Source organism: Cucumis melo, chromosome 12 (assembly GCF_025177605.1).
Source record: "Cucumis melo cultivar AY chromosome 12, USDA_Cmelo_AY_1.0, whole genome shotgun sequence".
Taxonomy (NCBI): Eukaryota; Viridiplantae; Streptophyta; class Magnoliopsida; order Cucurbitales; family Cucurbitaceae; genus Cucumis; species Cucumis melo.
The window spans coordinates 23,046,175-23,065,272 of record NC_066868.1 but is presented as its reverse complement, the minus strand read 5'-3'; the positions used below and the strand labels follow the sequence as shown (position 1 = coordinate 23,065,272).

The following is a 19,098-nucleotide window of genomic DNA, read 5'->3' as shown; positions in this document are numbered from 1 at the left end:
TCTACAAGATTAATCCTTCCCATCATTTTTATTCCCTAGTAAGCTGTTTGTCTCATTTGGAAAAGACAACACATAATATTAAGGCCAAACTCAAACCCGATCAATTAGCCTTATTTAGGAAAACAAAGTTTAGGCACTTTTTGGACCTAAATATTGTCTTTAATGGGCCACTCATCCACTACTTACTGTTAAGGGAGGTGGAAGATGAAGGAAAGGATTCTATAAGTTTCTTACTAGGGGGCGTTGTTTGTACTTTCGGTAGGAGAGAGTTTAACATCGTAACTGGACTATGGGGTCCTAAAGAGGACTATATTCAGTTGGGTGGGAATAGTCGACTGTTGGAGAAGTTTTTCAAAGACAAGGACTGTGTTTACGTTAGCGACTTAGAAGATATATTTTTGGAATACGAGGGTGATGACGATGATATCGTCAAATTAGCTTTAGTCTACTTTATAGAGATATCTTTGTTGGGAAAAGATAGGCGAACCAAAGTGGACATTGGTTTTTTCAAGATTGCTGATGATTGGAATTCATTTAATAATTATGATTGGGGTCGGATTGTTTTTGTACGCACGCTAAGTGCATTGAAAAGAGCCTTGGACAAGCAATATGCCAAGGGAAAGAAGAAATCAACACAGACAAAAAAATATACTATCAATGGATTTCCGCATGCATTACAGGTATGTGACTTCTTACTTCTTACTTCAAAACTTTAAAAAGATCGTTTAGTTATTTGAAACGATCGTTTAGTTATTTTAAACGATCGTTTAGTTATTTTAAACGATCGTTTAGTTATTTTAAACGATCGTTTAGTTATTTAAACGATCGTTTAGTTCTTTTAAACGATCGCTTAGTTGTTGTTTTAACGATCGTTTAGTTATGTTAAACGATCGTATAGTTGTTTTTTAACGATCGTTTAGTTATGTTAAATGATCGTATAGTTGTTTTCAAACGATTGTATAACCACTTGTTTATATATCTATATATATCTTGTGGCACTTTCTAAACTTGTTTGTCAAATGTGGAATAGGTTTGGGCATATGAGTCTATACCAACCATCATTGGATGTGGTGTAGATAAAGTAAACGATCATGCCGTACCACGAATGCTGAGGTGGGTGTGCCAACAATCACCAAAGTCCCAAACTATAAGCCAGGTGTTTGACTCGCCAATGGTAAGTAGCAAGCAATAGTAACTTACTTAAGGATCGCGTGATTTTGTGCTTATTTCTTTGTCCTAAATACATTTGCCTTTTTCTATTTGCAGTTTATAATTAAGGCGGTCATTGAGATGACACTTGAAGAGGAGCAATTGAAAATTGCTTCAGGTGAACTTTTTGAAAACTTCCGCTCATCTACCATTATTCAGTCGAAGAATGGTGGTTCAAAAAGAGTACGAGAAGTTGTTAACGATGAAGATGAGTTCAAAAAGAGTAAGAAACAGAAGTCCAAGATTAAGATGAAAAAGGCTATTCGAAATCTCCAAGATCGAGTAGCGGTTGTTGAAGGGCAACTTAATACTATAAAATCTGATATTGACGAATTGAAGGGCCTGATGTCAACCATATTGAAGCACATTGGACTTCAAAGAAAGGTTAGGAATGAAACTGTTAAGTGTATTCACGTTAGTTGTTTCATATTTGGTAACCATGTTCTCGCTAATTCATTTTGAGGTTCCATAGGGTGACGAAGGGGACCACAAGGTGTCCGAAGGCTTAGTAGATCATACATTAGAAAGTAAAGATGTGGATAATGCTAAGACCGAAGATGTTGACACAGGCGGTACCCCTAATTGGTTGAGGATGCCAAAGGAGGATGAACACATTGAAGTTAAAAAGAAGGTTTGGTTCCATGTTCATGCTAATATTGATGTTTAATTTCTATCATTATATACACTAATGCATTATGAGCTTCCATAGGGTGACGAAGATGTGTTGGAGAAGAAGGTTGATATTGGTTTAGAGGAGCCAATAGATGTCGTTGACGATGAGGACGTCATAGAGATAGAACCATTTCTCACTCAACGACCACACGTTCGGCCCGCCCGTAGGAAGCGTGCAAGTGTTTACCTATCAACCCCATTCACAACTCTACCTAAACGGTCTCTGACATCAACCACCAGCACCTCTGAGTCTGAAGCAATTGTTTATGATCCTATGCACAAAATACTTGACGTCCATTTAGATAGACTTCGAGCTTGGATTACAGACAAGCGTACAGACGATGAGCTGCGTGAAACCTTTCATGGGAAAAAATCGAAGGCTTTTTTCAGAGACTTGTTTATGTGTCGCCGGTGGTTGTCGGATGAGGTATGGGATTATCTTATCATTTATGCAATTATAATTTTATCATTGTTATGGTTCTATACATTTACTGCTTACTTTTGTTTGTATTAGCATTTGGATGCACTTTTTCTTTTCATTCGCTTGAAGATTAAGGCAGCCGGGATACCTTCTTCTCAGAACTTCACAACTGCAGACACAATCTTTATGGTTTGTAATCGTCTCGTTACTTTATGTATGTATTTGCGTTTGATATTTGTCTTTCGGTCTGATATTTGCGTTTGTATGTTTTTCTTTGCAGCGCATTTTAGTTTCGATGTGGCCCCTATACAAAGAATGTATTAAAGAGAATCGCCCGTTTGACTGGGACGAAGAGTATAGGTTGGTTGACTATGTTGTCGGGTCAAAAGTGGACTTCCAAGATCCTTGGGCAAGTGTTGATTACGTTTACTCTCCATTCAATGTCCATGGCAACCATTGGGTTCTATTATGCTTGGATTTGGTAAGTTGTCAAGTGAAGGTATGGGATTCGCTTCCGTCACTTACAACTGCCGAAGAGATGACAAACATATTACTGCCCATTCGACAGTTGGTGCCAAAGTTGTTAGATAGTACTGGCTTCTTTGATAGGAGAGGTAGATCATCGACATACAAGGAACCTTGGCCAGTTGTCATTGTTGACTCAATTCCACTTCAACGAAATAATTGTGATTGTGGCGTATTCGCAATTAAGTATTTTGAGTACATAGCTGCTGGTGTTGGTTTAGATACATTATGTCAAGAAAACATGTCATACTTTAGAAAACAATTAGCATTTCAATTATGGACCAACACTCCTATGTATTGAAATATTAACATAAATCACAAGTATCAATTGGCTGTTCGATTATTGTGCATGTTGCATTTCAATTAGTATCAATTGACATTTCAATTAGTAGTATCGATTATTCTCTATGTTGCAAAACTACTTGTAGCTAAACGATCGCTGAATTTTTTTATGATTTTAAGAATATCGTTTAGACTTTACCAAACGATCGTTTAGACTGTACCAAACGATCGTTTAGGCTTTACCAAACGATCGTTTAGACTTTACTAAACGATCGCTTAATATTTTGACGTTTATTAAGAAGATCGTTTAGACATCGTTTATTAAGAAGATCGTTTACACTTACCAAACGATCGTTTAGACTTTACCAAACGATCGTTTAGACTTTACTAAACGATCGCTTAATATTTTGACGTTTATTAAGAAGATCGTTTAGACATCGTTTATTAAGAAGATCGTTTATACATATGTGCGCGATGAGTATTTCTCTACACGAATATTTTGTGATATGTATCTAAACGAATACAAATATTAACTCAAATATTCTTTCTCAATTTTGGTCGCGTTTAATTGAAAATATCACAAAGTATTTATTTTATAACAAAGTTTAAAATTATAATATGTTATTCTCTCTATAAAAATTACATAAAAAAATTATATAAACGAATACAAATATTAACTGAAAAGTACAAGAACGAATATATATTTTTTTATTTAGCAAAAGTATTTATTGGCCCAAAGTTCCAGCACATATTGTTGTCTAAACAGTTTCATGTTTGGCACAGTTAGACAACCAAGGTCACTAGCAGTTACAAGGCATTCAACAAATTTGGTACCGAAAATTCCACAATCCAATGAACGCCCTTTCTGTAATGTGGCCTTCGATCTGCGTATTGGCCAAGGGCCATATGTGAAACGATCTGAATGGAGGTTGACTCCAATTGCAATCGCGAGTGAGGCAATGCATCGTGCAGGCATTTGAAGAGCTTCATCAACAAGTTTCTGCTCAACATAATTTGGCATTGAGTCGAACACGTAGATCCTGCATTTTCTCATATCAGCTGCAATAGCCAACCAGTGTTCTTTCAATTTTTCTAAGAACCACTGTATTGAGTCATCTGTTTCTCTATCAACTACTCCAAAGGCTAGAGGATAGATCTGATTGTTACCATCTAAACAAACGGCCACTATCAACTGACCCCGATATTTGTTCTTAAGAAATGTTCCGTCCATGACTATGACCGGTCTAATGCAATTTAAGAATCCTCTAACACATGCACCAACAGCCATAAAAAGATATTTAAAGAAACGATCATCTTCGAGTTCCATGTGAAATATTGTACCTGAATTTGTAAATTTGAGTGCTTCACCATATCTACGCAAAAGATTATATGACTCTTCAGGAGACCCTCGCACTCGTTCATATGCATTTTCTCTGGCACGCCATGCTTTCTCATAACTCATATTTATGCCATAGTCTTGCCTCATGTCTTCTATGATATCACGTGGTTTGTATATGCGACCGGGTCCCTTGAATTTGGACTTTATTAATTCTCCAACAACCCAAGATTTTGCTTGCCTATGGTCACGATTCAAAAACTCAAGAGAACATGAATGAACTTTCACATACTTTTTAATCTTGAATATATTTGAATCCTTCAGTCTAACCGCTCGCAATCTCCAACCACACTTGTTGTCGATGCATCTAACGAAAAGAACCTCTTTTGTAGACTTTTTTACTACAAACTGAAAATTTTTTTTCATTGCCAACACACTTAATCTCATTGACAAATCTCTCTTGCAAAAAAATATTTGTCCTACATCCAACTCTTCACTTGTAGAGCTTTCTTCCGACCAGCCACTTCCTTTTGTCTTCAACTTCCGACTAGAGGACCTGTAGTCAACTTTACCTTTTCCTTTGCAATCTTTTGTAGGAGCATCTCTTTGTTCTGGGATGTCAAACAATTCATTGTACATCTCAACTGACTCCAATGTAAAAGTATCATCTATTGAATGATATGACTCATATGATTCCCATATAGCCGAATTGGTCCCTATCATGTTATGACACAAGCCACCCTCAACTTCACCAATATCAACTTCATTCTCATCTAATCTATCCATTCCAATTGGAGGAGGATGAGGGTTTAAATTTTGAACTTGGTTGCTCCCAGATACTGAATTGTAATCTTTGTTTAACACTTTCATGCTTCGATTGCTTGTAGGCTCAAACGATAGGTATAGGGGGACCTCCAATGGATTTTCACTAAGAATATAAAACTTCAAATCACGGTCATTGCTTAACTCAAATGGAGGAGCTTCCTTTTCCCCTTTGATCTCATATATACATCTTATCTTTATGTCGAACTTTGTAGGGTCAACTTCTGCAAGGTCATATAGTTCAGACTGTAAATCTTTGTGTGTTATTTCTTTAGGGACAACAATGCCTTTTAACACTCCTCCTTCATATTTTCTTCGTCCCTTATCCCATTCACCACCGTGACGCACTAAAATCCGAACATGTGCCATCCTTAAACTACCTTAAGTACTTTTGTATCTTCAAAAATTGATTTGAACTTAAGAACCTACAAAATGCGTGCAAGATGTAAAGAAATGAATTAGGAGGTGTACCAATTTGATTTTGAAATAAATAGTGGAAGTTTGGAACGTGCGAGATGTGTGCGAGATACGTGCGAGATGTGTGCGAGATACGTGCGAGATACGTGCGAGATAAAGCATGAGGGCCTAAGAGAGTTACTAAACATGCAAAGAATAGCTGTAAATGGATTAGGAGGTGTACCAAGTTGATTTTGAAATAAATAGTGAAAGTTCGGAACGTGCGAGATGTGTGCGAGATACGTGCGAGATAAAGCATGAGGGCCTAAGAGAGTTACTAAACATGCAAAGAATAGCTATAAATGGATTAGGAGGTGTACCAAGTTGATTTTGAAATAAATAGTGAAAGTTCGGAACGTGCGAGATACGTGCGAGATACGTGCGAGATACGTGCGAGATACGTGCGAGATAAAGCATGAGGGCCTAAGAGAGTTACTAAACATGCAAAGAATAGCTCTAAATGGATTAGGAGGTGTACCAAGTTGATTTTGAAATAAATAGTGAAAGTTTGGAACGTGCGAGATACGTGCGAGATACGTGCGAGATTAAAAAAAAAACGTGCGAGATAAAAAAAAAACCTTCATTCCTTCTATTCCTATTGCTTACTCCTCCTCTATTTGATCCAACTAAATCTAGTTCAATTCATTTTTCACTACCCATTGAACATTGAACTTTCTAAGAACCTAAAACCAAAATTTGACTAAACTAATTTACGGCAAATAAGTCCAATTCCAAAAACCAGACAATTACGGATGAAAATAGCACCAAATACCCTAACAAACATTTACTTACAGCAGATAAATTGAAAATCGGTTAGACATGAAACTCACCTAAATAAAACGCTCGAAGTTGATTGAATGGTCCGAATAGGAGCAACGAAATGCACTGGACAACGACCGACGAAGGGCAAGCGACGAAGGGCAAGCGACGAAGGGCAAACGACGATGGGCAAGCGACGATGGGCAAGTGACGATGGGCAAGTGACGATGGCCGGAGTAGGTTCAGGTGTTCTACACGAAAGAAAAGAGAAGGGAAAGGGAACGTACGCGAAAGAGAAGGAATCGATGGTGGAGAGAAGGGAAAGCAACGTGGAAGAGGGAAATTTAAGGAAGGGCATTTTTGTCTATTCACACCCAAATTGTCCTAAAAGTCTTTCTTTTGAAAACTTGTCCCAAAATTCATTTAAATCTCTTTTTTTAACCTATTTTTGGCAATTTCCCGAGATTCTACTACTAGACCTACGAGTGGAATTAAGAGATCGCATGTATTTTTAGTTATGTATATTGATGATTAGATTGCATAACGGCATGACAATTTAATGATGATATGATATGACATGATGACATGATATGACATGATGATATGGTATGACTTGATGATGTGATGATGATTTGTTACGTGTATGTTATGGTTAGGGTGTATGTTAGCTTATCCTATTAGAGTCGTACCTGCATGGGTGTCCTTCTGGATCACCACCTTTTTAGGACTCCGCAGTCCGATGGGATCGTCAGTCTGGCATTAACATAGACATGATTCGAGTGATTCGACGGGATCGCTCGCAGCCCAGTGTTTCCTCCGAGTACACTACAGACCAGTTTATCCTGAGTGTTCCTTTAGGATCACCGAAGACCAGTTATGTTCCTCCAAGATCACATGTTGCACGTGTTCGGGAACGTGCCAGTTCTTGGGTACCACTTTTCAGGACTCTAATAGGAAGTTAACAGGCACCTAGCAGGACTAGTAGTGGGCCCCTTACTGAGTATTTTAAACTCACTCTTTCCATTTCTATTTTTCAGTCAGAGGCAGAGATAAGAGCAAAGGCAAGCTGGCGAGTGACCAGAAGTGATCGTGGCGAGCCATAGGGATCTTTTGCTTCCGCTTTATGTCATTGTTCAGATTTTAATGTTTGCATTTTATTTTATTCTTTATTTGTTATTTTATTTCTTTAAAACTAGATAGGGCCCAAGTTAAGATTTTATTTTTGTACTTATCTCTAATCACATTTGTTTATGCTTTTAAATGAAAATTTTGAGGTTTTGTTTTATTTTTACCTAAATTTTACAAATTTTATTTATCTTTTAAATTAGTAATGGCTTCGACTTAGTATAAGGAGTTGGGTCGTTACATACTTGATCACAGCCAACAAATTTGACTAATTAATCAAAAGAGAGAAGCTCTTAAATCACTATATGTTTAGAGTAAATAATTAATTTAGATGGTTTCGTAAAACTTTTGTCAGTTTTGTGTATTAACTTTTTTTTATCTCATATAACCACATTGTTATCCATTTTATCTCGTTAAAAATTGTGATTTCTTTATAAGAAGTTACACTATTATTAAGTTTTTTTTTGTCTTATTTAATAAATAACTACTAATGTTTTAATGTTATTGACTTTTTGCAACTATAAAATAAAGAGTGGAAGTTTGCACCAAAAGGAAAAGTTTTTGTTAGAAAAAAAATATATCATGGATAGTATTATACTATGCTCTTATTCCATCATTATATCTTTTTACTTGCATGATCTAACACTAAGAGTCATTTCATCATGATGCATTACAATCATATGTTTATAAACAGTACTTGTATGTATGTTATAAACTGTTGGCTAGTATTTTGTTTAAAAATCTCATTAGTCATAGCATTTAACTATTTCTTCTTGAAAATATTAGTAAATTTTATTCACTTTAGAATGATGATTGTTGCATTGTAGATGAAATTTCACATGCGTAAATCTCACGCTAGTAAATAACTTCAAATAATTTTACCATTCTCTCTCTTTAGAAAGATTAAAATAGTCAAAGTTTTTACAAATAGTTCAAAAGATTTCACCCCTCATTCATTATTGGTCGAAGTCATGGAAGAGTTCCCCAACCAAGTGCAAGTAATCAGAAAGGATGTGTCAAAGTGTTAAAAGGACAAGTAGCAAAGGTTTTAAAGTCCCTCACTTAAGTTAAAGATAGACCAGTAGCAGGGGCATTCAAACAAGTGAAATTGGTTTAGAACCAAGCTCCAGATGATGTTTCTCCTCACCCACATGCTCTTACTTTTAAAAAGCTATTAGGTTTGTCATTGGTAGACTGGACGGCATACCTGATACAAGATTGTGGTCAAGCTCCACCATAAACAAGCGACTTAGTCTCTACAACAAATGAGAATATCGATAAGAAGACCTTTGAAGACACAAATCTCGAAGGAAGATTATACCAAAGTTTCTAGAAGAAAGATTGTGTATAATAGAGGAAAAGAACATTTATGAAGACATTGAGGTGACACAACTATGTCTAGTCTTAGATGTCATTCGTTACTCCACCCAAGTTGAAGATGCCAAAATTTGGAAAGTATAATGGGGGCGACTACCTTAACAGTCATTTCATCATGTACGACTGAAGGATGTCGGTCCACTTCCAGGATGACAAATTTTTTCTCCACTTTCAAGAACACCTAATTTAATACTATGTGATCTCGTGATAAGGAATGTATTCTTTATTAGGTATGAGGTATGATGAGGGTGCTACGAAGGTGTCAACCTAGTTGAGATGTTCTAGTGCGCCAATTAGTTGTTCATAAAAAGATAGGCTAATTGGCTCAGTTACTCATTGGTACATGTAGTTGGATATCTCTCAAGTGCACAAGTCTTGAAATAGCACAAGGAAATTATTAATTTGGCTTAATACCGTTTTAATCTCCAGTTTATAAAAAATGAGGCATTGGACACTTTTAAGGAATATGCCTAAAGATGTAAAGATAGTCGATCAGGGGCAACCTTCAGTTGATTGAGTAAGGATATTAATGTCACTAGTGTTTTATAAGTGTTATGAATGCTACATACTACTATAAAATACCCTTTACATTATGACAATGAGAGAAAGACTTGTAAGCGAATTTTAAAAGAGAAAGGATTACAAAGGATGCAGAAGTAGAAGTTAGCATCATTAAAAGCAATCCCACTAAATGAAAAGATGAAGTGCATGAGGTCAGCTCGGGGTAGAGCATTATCAGCCATGTGTCACTACCATCATTTAAACAGGTGATCTATGAAGAGGAAAAGTCAAATAAATGAAGCAAAGAAATGACAACAAAGCATTTGACCCTATCGTCTTTAGTAGTGCAATTCAATCTGATGAGTTGGTTTCTCCCTTCTTGCAAAATTTGGAGCATCTCAATTGGAAAAAAGAACTACCTAAGACTGCAAGAGAAATCAAAGATTATTTTCTATTGGAATAGGGCAAGACCTTTATAACAGGCACACCTTTTAATGTCTTGTTGAATTGGATGGCATCTTGACAGTCGCATGTGTTCTATTCTCCAAAATAAAATGGATTATTGGTTTAAATGCTTTTTCAATATTATATTTATCCTCCCTATTTGTCTAACATGAAAGAAAATATATGATATTATTGAAGACTTTGACATCAAATTAAGGTTGGATTTCAAATCTCCATCTCTTATTCATGAGAAGAGGAATTAAAATATGTTGTGCTTGAGACGTTGAAATAGAGAACAAGAGGATTATTCAACTAACAAGTCAAAATCTTTATTTTGGAAGTGACTAAGTTGTAAGATATCTAATAATCATTAGTTTTGCTCGTAAAATGAATTTAACAGGAGTTTTCCTATTTTTATCAAAGACCATATTGGGTAGTCTCCCCTAATTTAATATATAGGGGGAGACTAGCTTTCTTTATCGAAGTCCAAGTATCGTCCATCTGAGTAAGACTGCATTGCAAAGTATAGGATGTTTGTCACTATTACTTGCATAAGAGAGCCAATTCTAAGAAAATTCACTCTTTCAAGATTATAAGACCCATTATAGTTTTTCACTTATGAAGAGTTTCAAGATTGAAGGACTTTAAGATCAAGATCTAAGTTACAAGATTACTGACTTTTATAGACTTACTTATTTACCATCGGTCTTAACGACTAGAGATGGTGTTTTATTTGGTTAAATAATCACTCTAAGGAGATTTTCAAGGCAATTTAGAATCGATTACGGCTCAAGTTCATGATACCTAATAGCTAGTTTTGGGAAAAAGTAAACCACCTATTTTGTATGCTTTGACTCGTTTTCTTCTTTTGAAAAGAATCTAGAGAATGTTTAAAAAAAGAAAACTATTAAAATAAGCATGTCATAGTATGTACATACATACATGCATTCATGAATAACATTTATCTTTTTGTTTTTAGCTATGATGCACTTGTTTATCCCTAGCTCTAGCATTTTATTTTGTCATGTGACGCTTGTTTATCCCTGACCTTTCACACTTCTTGTTGTGAAGGTACTTGTTTATCCCTAGCCTCCAACATTTTATTTTTGCTGTGATGGCGCTTGTTTATCCCTAGCCTCCAGTGTTTCATTTTGTCATGTGGCGCTCGTTTATCTCTAGCCTTTGACACTTTCTGTTGTGGAGGTGCTTGTTTATCCTTGGACCTCAGAGTCTTATTTTTGCTGTGATGGTGCTTGTTTATCCCTGGCCTCCAGCATTTTATTTTGTCATGTGGTGCTTGTTTATCCCTAGCTTTTGACACCTTTGTTGTGGAGGGCAACTTTACCAAAGAAGACTAATGCGAGCATATAATAAGAAAGTGCATCCCTAAAGCTTTCGAGAGGGAGATTTGATATTAAAAAGAATACTTCTGTTTCAAAAGGATCATTGAGGAAAATGGACTCCTAATTATGAAGTTCATTCGTAGTGAAAAAAGCTTTTTCAAGAGAAGCTCTACTTTTGACTAATATGGATGGCGTTGAGTTAGAAAATCCTGTGAATTCAGATTATGTTCGAAGATATTATGCATGAGATCTTTTCTTAGAGGGTTTCGTAATGTTGAAAGAAGTCAGGGGTATTTCTAGGAAACTTACATTTAGTTCTTAGAATGTTATTTCCAGATGTGTAAACTTTCTCTCACCCCTCTCTTTGTACTCCTATTCCAAGCATTGTTGTCACAATTTTTTTTTCATTTCTTATTATATTTATTAAACATATGTTTATTTGACAATCTTTTCTTTTATCCTTTCTAAAATATAGTAAACATTCATGATTCATCAGTCCATTATTCTACATTTTGTTAATTAGCAAGGATCCAGTACAACTTATTGTATTTGCAAACCAAGTAAAAGCTATGATTTTCTTTTGATAACATTTAAGGAAATATAGGTGTCTACAAGTCCAGACAAATTTTATTATGATGGGAGTTATCGTAATTGGAAGTCTACATCTTAAAGGGATTCACGTTTTATGATGTCCAAGGACTAAACAATATTGGATCTTTACAACATAGTGCAGTCATTCGCAGTTTTGATTCAAAGAGTGGCAAATTCGGCAACTTAAAAAGCTTTCATGATATATGTGTTTTATTCTATCCGGTGGTCATACTGATCAATTGTTAAGAGGATTGATGAATGGAGCACTGAGCTATTTATTTCTTTGGAAATCACAATATTTTATTTTGAAATTAAATTTTTACCTAGTCCAAAGTAGGACGAGTCCAATTTTTATCAAACCTAGTCCTGGAACTAAGGTTGATGACTTTTCAAATTTGGTTAAATTGTGTCCAGATCTAAAGCTGAAGCCAAAGCCTGTCTATCAGGTCCTTTACTTATCAAACCTAGTCCTGGAGCTAAGTTTGATGTCTTTTCGAATTTGGTTAAATCGAGCCCAGATCTGAAGTTGAGGCTGAAACCTGTCTATCAGGTCCTTTATTTATCAAACCTAGTCCTGGAGCTAAGGTTGATGTCTTTTTGAATTTGGTTAAATCGAGCCCAGATCTGAAGCTGAGGTCGAAGCCTGTCTATCAGGTTCTTTACTTATCAAACCCAGTCCTGGAGCTAAGGTTGATGTCTTTTCGAATCTGGTTAAATCGAGCCCAGATCTGAAGCTGAGGCCGAAGCCTATTTATTAGGTCCTTTATTTATCAAACCTGGCCATAGAGAAGGTTGATAATCTTTTTTGGTTCTCACTCTAAAAAAAATAAAATTTGGTCCAAATACTTTATCTATTTCCTTTGTCTACCTTTAAATATTTTCAGGATAGACAAAGGGGGCAAGCTGTAGATACCATATTTTGGCCATTTATTTTTTATATTTACTTTACTTTATTTTATTTTATTACTTTATTTTTATTAAATTAAGTTGATTTAAATTTGAATTTATTTATTTTAAAAAAACAAAAAACAATAATTAAATTTCATATCTCCTCCCTCTTTTCTCTCAACCACTTCCTCCTCACAAGTCCCACAATTTTTCCCCTCCCTCTTCACGATTCTTCCCACTTTTCCACTATCACAAACACGATCCTCACGATCTTGCAATCTTAAAAAAAAAAAAAAAAAAGCTGAAAAAAAGAGGGAAGGAGGAGATTTTTTTAGAAAAATGAGAGATCAGTTAAAAGGGTGCAAAGCGAAAAACTATTCTGCCAAAAGGTAAGCTTTTTCTTTCCCTATTCTGCCAAAAGGTAAGCTTTTTCTTTCCATCTTTTCCCTTTATTAGAACGTAAATTGTTCTTCCATTCTTCAAATTTGTTTTGTTTTAAATTCGTTAAATTGATTTTTAACGAGCTTTTGATTTTGTTAGGTTAGACTAATTAAATCTATTCCTTCATCAAATTTTGCCTAGTCTGTGTGTTTAATTTTTTTAGGTTTATGGTGTTTTAATTTTGTTAGGTTTAGACCAATTGAATCTATTTTTTATTAAATTATGCCTCTGCTTTGTATTTTAATTTTGTTAGGTTAAACCAGTTGCATCAAATTTTGACTAGGCTATACTGTGTTTAATTTTTTTTAGATTTAGGGTGTTTTAATTTTGTTAAGTTTAGACCAATTGAATCTATTTTTCATTAAATTATGCCTCTGCTTTGTGTTTTAATTTTATTAGGTTAAATCAATTGAATACCAATAGAATATTGTTGCATCAAATTTGCTTACTGTGTTTAATTTTGTTAGGGTTATGGTGTTTTAATTTTATTAGACCTAGATCGTTTAAATACCATCACATCAAATCTGCTTTTGTGTTTTAATTTTGTTAAGTTTAGGTTATTTGAAAATTGTTACATCAAATTACCTATGTCCATTTGATTTAAGTTTGTTAAATTTAGGGTTTAATTTGGTTGTTTTTACTGTTTATTAAATATGTTTGATATGGATTGATTAGATTTGTTGAATGGCAGAATACTTATTTCACCACTGTATATTATTTACTTTCCAAACATTATTTCTCAAACTGTATATATTTCTAATGTAGCATATTATTTCCAATATTTTATTTTTGAATATGTAGATATTATCTCCAACTTGTATTATTTGGCAACATATATTGTTGGTTGTATTATTTGTCATATTTGCCAACTATTTTATATTGTACTATTTATGGGAAAGAGTAGTGTTCATTTATGTATTTTATGGTTAAAATCCCATAAATACATAAAATTTCTCAATTTTTAAAAATTAATTAGTAAATTATTTTTAAAGAAAGTATATCTAACAATTTTATATTTTAGAATGGGATTGAGTAGTGTTTTTTTTTAATTCATTAATTATTTAGATACATGAAATTTTTCATTAAAAGCCTATGATGGAAATCAAAATATCAAAGTTTGATATTTTAATATTCTTGAGGTAAATAAAAAATCTTTTTAAATAAAAATTAAATTCTATTTTTCTAATGACTCTCATGTCACCCATATGATCATCAATTCAGTTTTTTTTTCTTAGATATGAATTGATAACCATGGGACATTTAAAAAATATCAAATAAAAAACTTTGTTTTGTGAATCTCTTTAATTTAGTTTAAAAGATAAATTTTAGTAATCATTTTTATAGGTGTGGTAGGGTGCTAATACCTTCCCTACACACAACTAACTCCTGAACCTTAAATCTGAATTTACGTAGACCAATTTTTTCTTTTTGGTGACCAATCACACCTTAATATGATTGGTGGCAACTCCAAACCTTTTAAATATTAAAGATTAAATGATTGGGGATGTCGGTCGCTCCGCGTCGCGATCACGTGCGACATCGTGTTTCAAGTTTTTTATTATACTTGGTTTTGAAATATGATTAATCGATGTTTATGGTGAACGAGAAGGTGATTTCCTTAAGGCTACATGAATGTGTTTCTGTAGCGCAACCTACAGTTGTTAGGGGATTCTAGGACTAAAAGAGGATTCTACAATTATTATTATTATTATTATTATTATTATTATTATTATTATTATTATTATTATTATTATTATTATTATTATTATTATTATTATTATTATTATTATTATTATTATTATTATTATTATTATTATTATTATTATTATTATTATTATTATTATTATTATTATTATTATTATTATTATTATTATTATTATTATTATTATTATTATTATTATTATTATTATTATTATTATTATTATTATTATTATTATTATTATTATTATTATTATTATTATTATTATTATTATTATTATTATTATTATTATTATTATTATTATTATTATTATTATTATTATTATTATTATTATTATTATTATTATTATTATTATTATTATTATTATTATTATTATTATTATTATTATTATTATTATTATTATTATTATTATTATTATTATTATTAGGATTCTACAATTATTATTATTATTATTATTATTATTATTATTATTATTATTATTATTATTATTATTATTATTATTATTATTATTATTATTATTATTATTATTATTATTATTATTATTATTATTATTATTATTATTATTATTATTATTATTATTATTATTATTATTATTATTATTATTATTATTATTATTATTATTATTATTATTATTATTATTATTATTATTATTATTATTATTATTATTATTATTATTATTATTATTATTATTATTATTATTATTATTATTATTATTATTATTATTATTATTATTATTATTATTATTATTATTATTATTATTATTATTATTATTATTATTATTATTATTATTATTATTATTATTATTATTATTATTATTATTATTATTATTATTATTATTATTATTATTATTATTATTATTATTATTATTATTATTATTATTATTATTATTATTATTATTATTATTATTATTATTATTATTATTATTATTATTATTATTATTATTATTATTATTATTATTATTATTATTATTATTATTATTATTATTATTATTATTATTATTATTATTATTATTATTATTATTATTATTATTATTATTATTATTATTATTATTATTATTATTATTATTATTATTATTATTATTATTATTTTGAAATTATTAATAATAATAATACTAGTAATTAATAATAATAATAGTAAATAATAATAATAATAATAATAATAATAATAATAAAGTAAATAATAATGGACATACGAGCTTTTTCAAATTGTCATGCATAGGGTAAATATTTTAGCAGTTTCTTATATTTTTTTCAAAAAAACTCCATTTTTTTAACTTTCAAAATTTTAATTCATTCCTCTTTTTTAAGGGAGATTTATCCGGAAAAAAAAAGGAGTAAAACTACACAAATGTCTAAACTTCCAATTAGATTTTTATGTATTAAATTACCCAAAATCTTTGAGCTTGTAAATTTCGGCCTTTCAAATTTGTATAATAGAATTGGGAGACAATTGATGGGTTAAAAGTAATAAATAATCATCTTAAGTTTGTTTCCTTTCAAATTTACAATTTTCCTTATTATATTTTTAATAAACGTTCATCAAAATTAATTCCAATAATTTTAATGAAATGTGTTTAGAATGAAAATGCAAATTAAAAAAAAAAATTGATGAAATTATGGGGACTCAAAAATTAAAAATAAAAATATAGCAAATCTAAAATATTTCTTATTAAATACAATACGATTTATAGATATTAATTAAATTCGATATTTTTGGTTCTACAATTATTATTTTAAAATCTATTTGATTTCTAGAGAACGGGTGTTTGCTTCCTAATTAGTGAACTGAGTTATTGTTATTATAGTCTCCTTTGGATTCTACAATTATAACCTAAAATTAACTAAAAAATTATTATTTCAAACCATTTTTTTTTACCTTATTTAACATTTACCTTTCATTTTTCTTTATGTTGTTATTTTCATTAACATTTATGTTGCTATATTTACAATTTCCGTCGTCCGGTGCTTCCTCCGTTCGATGCTTTCCCGTCTTTCCCAAGTGTTCATCCGAAGCTTCTTCGTCCAGTGCGTCATTGTCCTTTGTCCGACGATTCATCACAATTCTCATTCGGTGCTTCAATCGTAAGTGGTTGTCGCTTGATTGGTCTCTTCTTAAAATATTTTTTTAATTCAGCTGTTTACTGATTTGAATTTCATCGACTAGTATCTCTGGAGTTGTTTATCTGTTTTCATTATCTTGTAGATGCTTGATTTTTCTTGTTGTGTGAAATAAAACCAATTTTAAGGGGAAAAAACTATCTTATAGTCTTGAATAATTCTATAAATTAGTTTTGGTGTTTGATGAGAGGCAAAGGAAAAGTAGTGAATGGTTTATTCGATGTGGGGGTCGGGGGTCCAAGAAGAAAGGGATGCCACTCCTTCAACATGGGAACAAATTAAAAAGACCCACACAATGTCACAACTCACATGCATATACACATATTTTCTGCTCTATAATATTTAGTACACGATGTCACATGTATATGATATTTCGTACTCTATGCATGGATATATCTACCCCCACCACCAACGTTGTACAAACAGGGAACAGAAAAAAGAAAAGACAAGAAACAGATTGAATGAGGTATAGACAAATATCAAAAAAGCATGTGGTATATTTTATGTGGCCAATATTAGTGTATATTTTATGGTATATCACCTTGAGAAGGGTGCATATCCACCATTTTGTGCCAAATAATTTCTCAGTCCCTCAAGAATTATTAGATAATCGGTATATTTTATTTAGTTTAATTGTTAATTTAAATTAATTAGTATTTAGTTTTGCACATTCTCTAACACATATGCAGGTCTCTCTCTGTGCATTGTATTTATATTTTTCATTCTTTGATCATCGATTTCATATGTATCATAACAACGAATACTTGATTGTTTGTTAAGAAGTATAAAATGAAGTAAAGCGAAGATGTATACGAATATAATACACTGAAAAATGTGTGTAAATATATAGGAATTATAAGGGGTTTTATTGTATTATAGAGAATGTGTGAATTTATTTAAGAGAAGTGACAGAAGTGGATATGTTTTGATAGAGGTTTGAGCTGGGTATGAATGATGAAGAAAATAGGTTGCATCATAGGAAAGGGAAATGAGAAGGATGGCATAGTATATTAGAAATTCTATCGTTAGAAATTCTATGGTCTAGAAATTTTTGCAACCTTTGTCATGGATACCCTTCACATAGTAAATAAGTTGCAATTTTGTTGGTGCATACGAAAGCAGATAAGCATTGGTAGATAACCTAATTAAGTATCTTGTGCGTTTGGTTAGAAGTTCTTGATTACCAATATTGTCGTCCTTGTTTCTACTGCAAACAAGTTTTGCTAGGGGCTCACTTCTAAGATATTTGAATTCAGATATCGTCTAATGGACAAATCATGGATGATGAGAACAGGATGTCCAGGGAGTATGAATTGAAAGTGGAAGCGTTCATTCAATTTGGTTTTCGTAATGACAAAGGTTTCACTACTCTATTAAGTGCCCATGTTTGAAATGTGAGAATTGTGTGTCGCATGAAGAATCAATAGTCAGATATCATTTATATGTCTATGTGATCGATCAAAGTTATAAGATCTGGTTCTGACATGACAAAGAGTTTCAAACAATCGATGTGATAATATACGAAGGAAGAAACCAACGACGACAGAGATTTATTTCATGTGCTAATTAAATATGGTTCAAAATGTCCATGATCAATTTTCTGACGTAGTTAATACGTTTAACAATATGTTTGATGATGCAAAACAAGCCTTTATTTTCCGGTTGTAAAAGATTCACAAAGTAGTCAGAATTTAGTTAGGCTATACAACCTGAATGTTCAGATTTTGATGGATTAATGCTAGCTTTTTCGAACTATTGTCCACAATTGGCGAATTCTTACCTAAAAATAATGAAATCCTAGTATCCATGTATGAAACAATAAGAAAAAGAAAAATGTCCTATTGCCTTAGATCTTAGTTATAAAAAAAATAGATGTATATCCAAACAATTATTGCTTATATAGAAAAATGACAAATATTAGATAGGTGCCCTAAATGTAACCTAATTTTAAGATGGAAGACAATTAAGAACTCAAATGAAGACATTCACTTTACATCTTTAACCTTAACTTTTTATTAAATAATCATTAACGTGTATAGGCTAGACAATAAATATCCTACCACATTATACAAGAGAATAATGATATTAAT

General features: G+C 31.7%; 1 protein-coding gene and 1 pseudogene across 1 annotated transcript; both read left to right on the top strand.

Annotated features, from left to right (window-relative positions):
- The window catches only part of LOC127144495 (pyruvate kinase 2, cytosolic-like), an 86,611-nt pseudogene extending 78,844 nt beyond the window's left edge, over positions 1-7,767 (top strand).
- LOC127144184 (uncharacterized) lies at positions 1,035-18,399 on the top strand. The gene is made up of 6 exons (XM_051079756.1): positions 1,035-1,174; positions 1,267-1,593; positions 1,682-1,840; positions 1,919-2,308; positions 2,396-2,473; positions 18,265-18,399. Exons 1-6 carry the CDS (start codon positions 1,106-1,108, stop codon positions 18,397-18,399), a joined length of 1,158 nt encoding a protein of 385 aa, XP_050935713.1. The 5' UTR covers positions 1,035-1,105.
- The last annotated feature ends 699 nt before the right edge of the window (positions 18,400-19,098 follow it).

Excerpts from the sequence above, each read along its gene's own strand:
- LOC127144184 (XM_051079756.1), top strand. The coding sequence starts at position 1,106 with ATGCTGAGGTGGGTGTGCCAACAATCACCAAAGTCCCAAACTATAAGC. Across the intron at positions 1,175-1,266 it reads AGGTGTTTGACTCGCCAATG|TTTATAATTAAGGCGGTCAT; the intron begins GTAAGTAGCAAG and ends TTCTATTTGCAG. Across the intron at positions 1,841-1,918 it reads ACATTGAAGTTAAAAAGAAG|GGTGACGAAGATGTGTTGGA; the intron begins GTTTGGTTCCAT and ends GAGCTTCCATAG.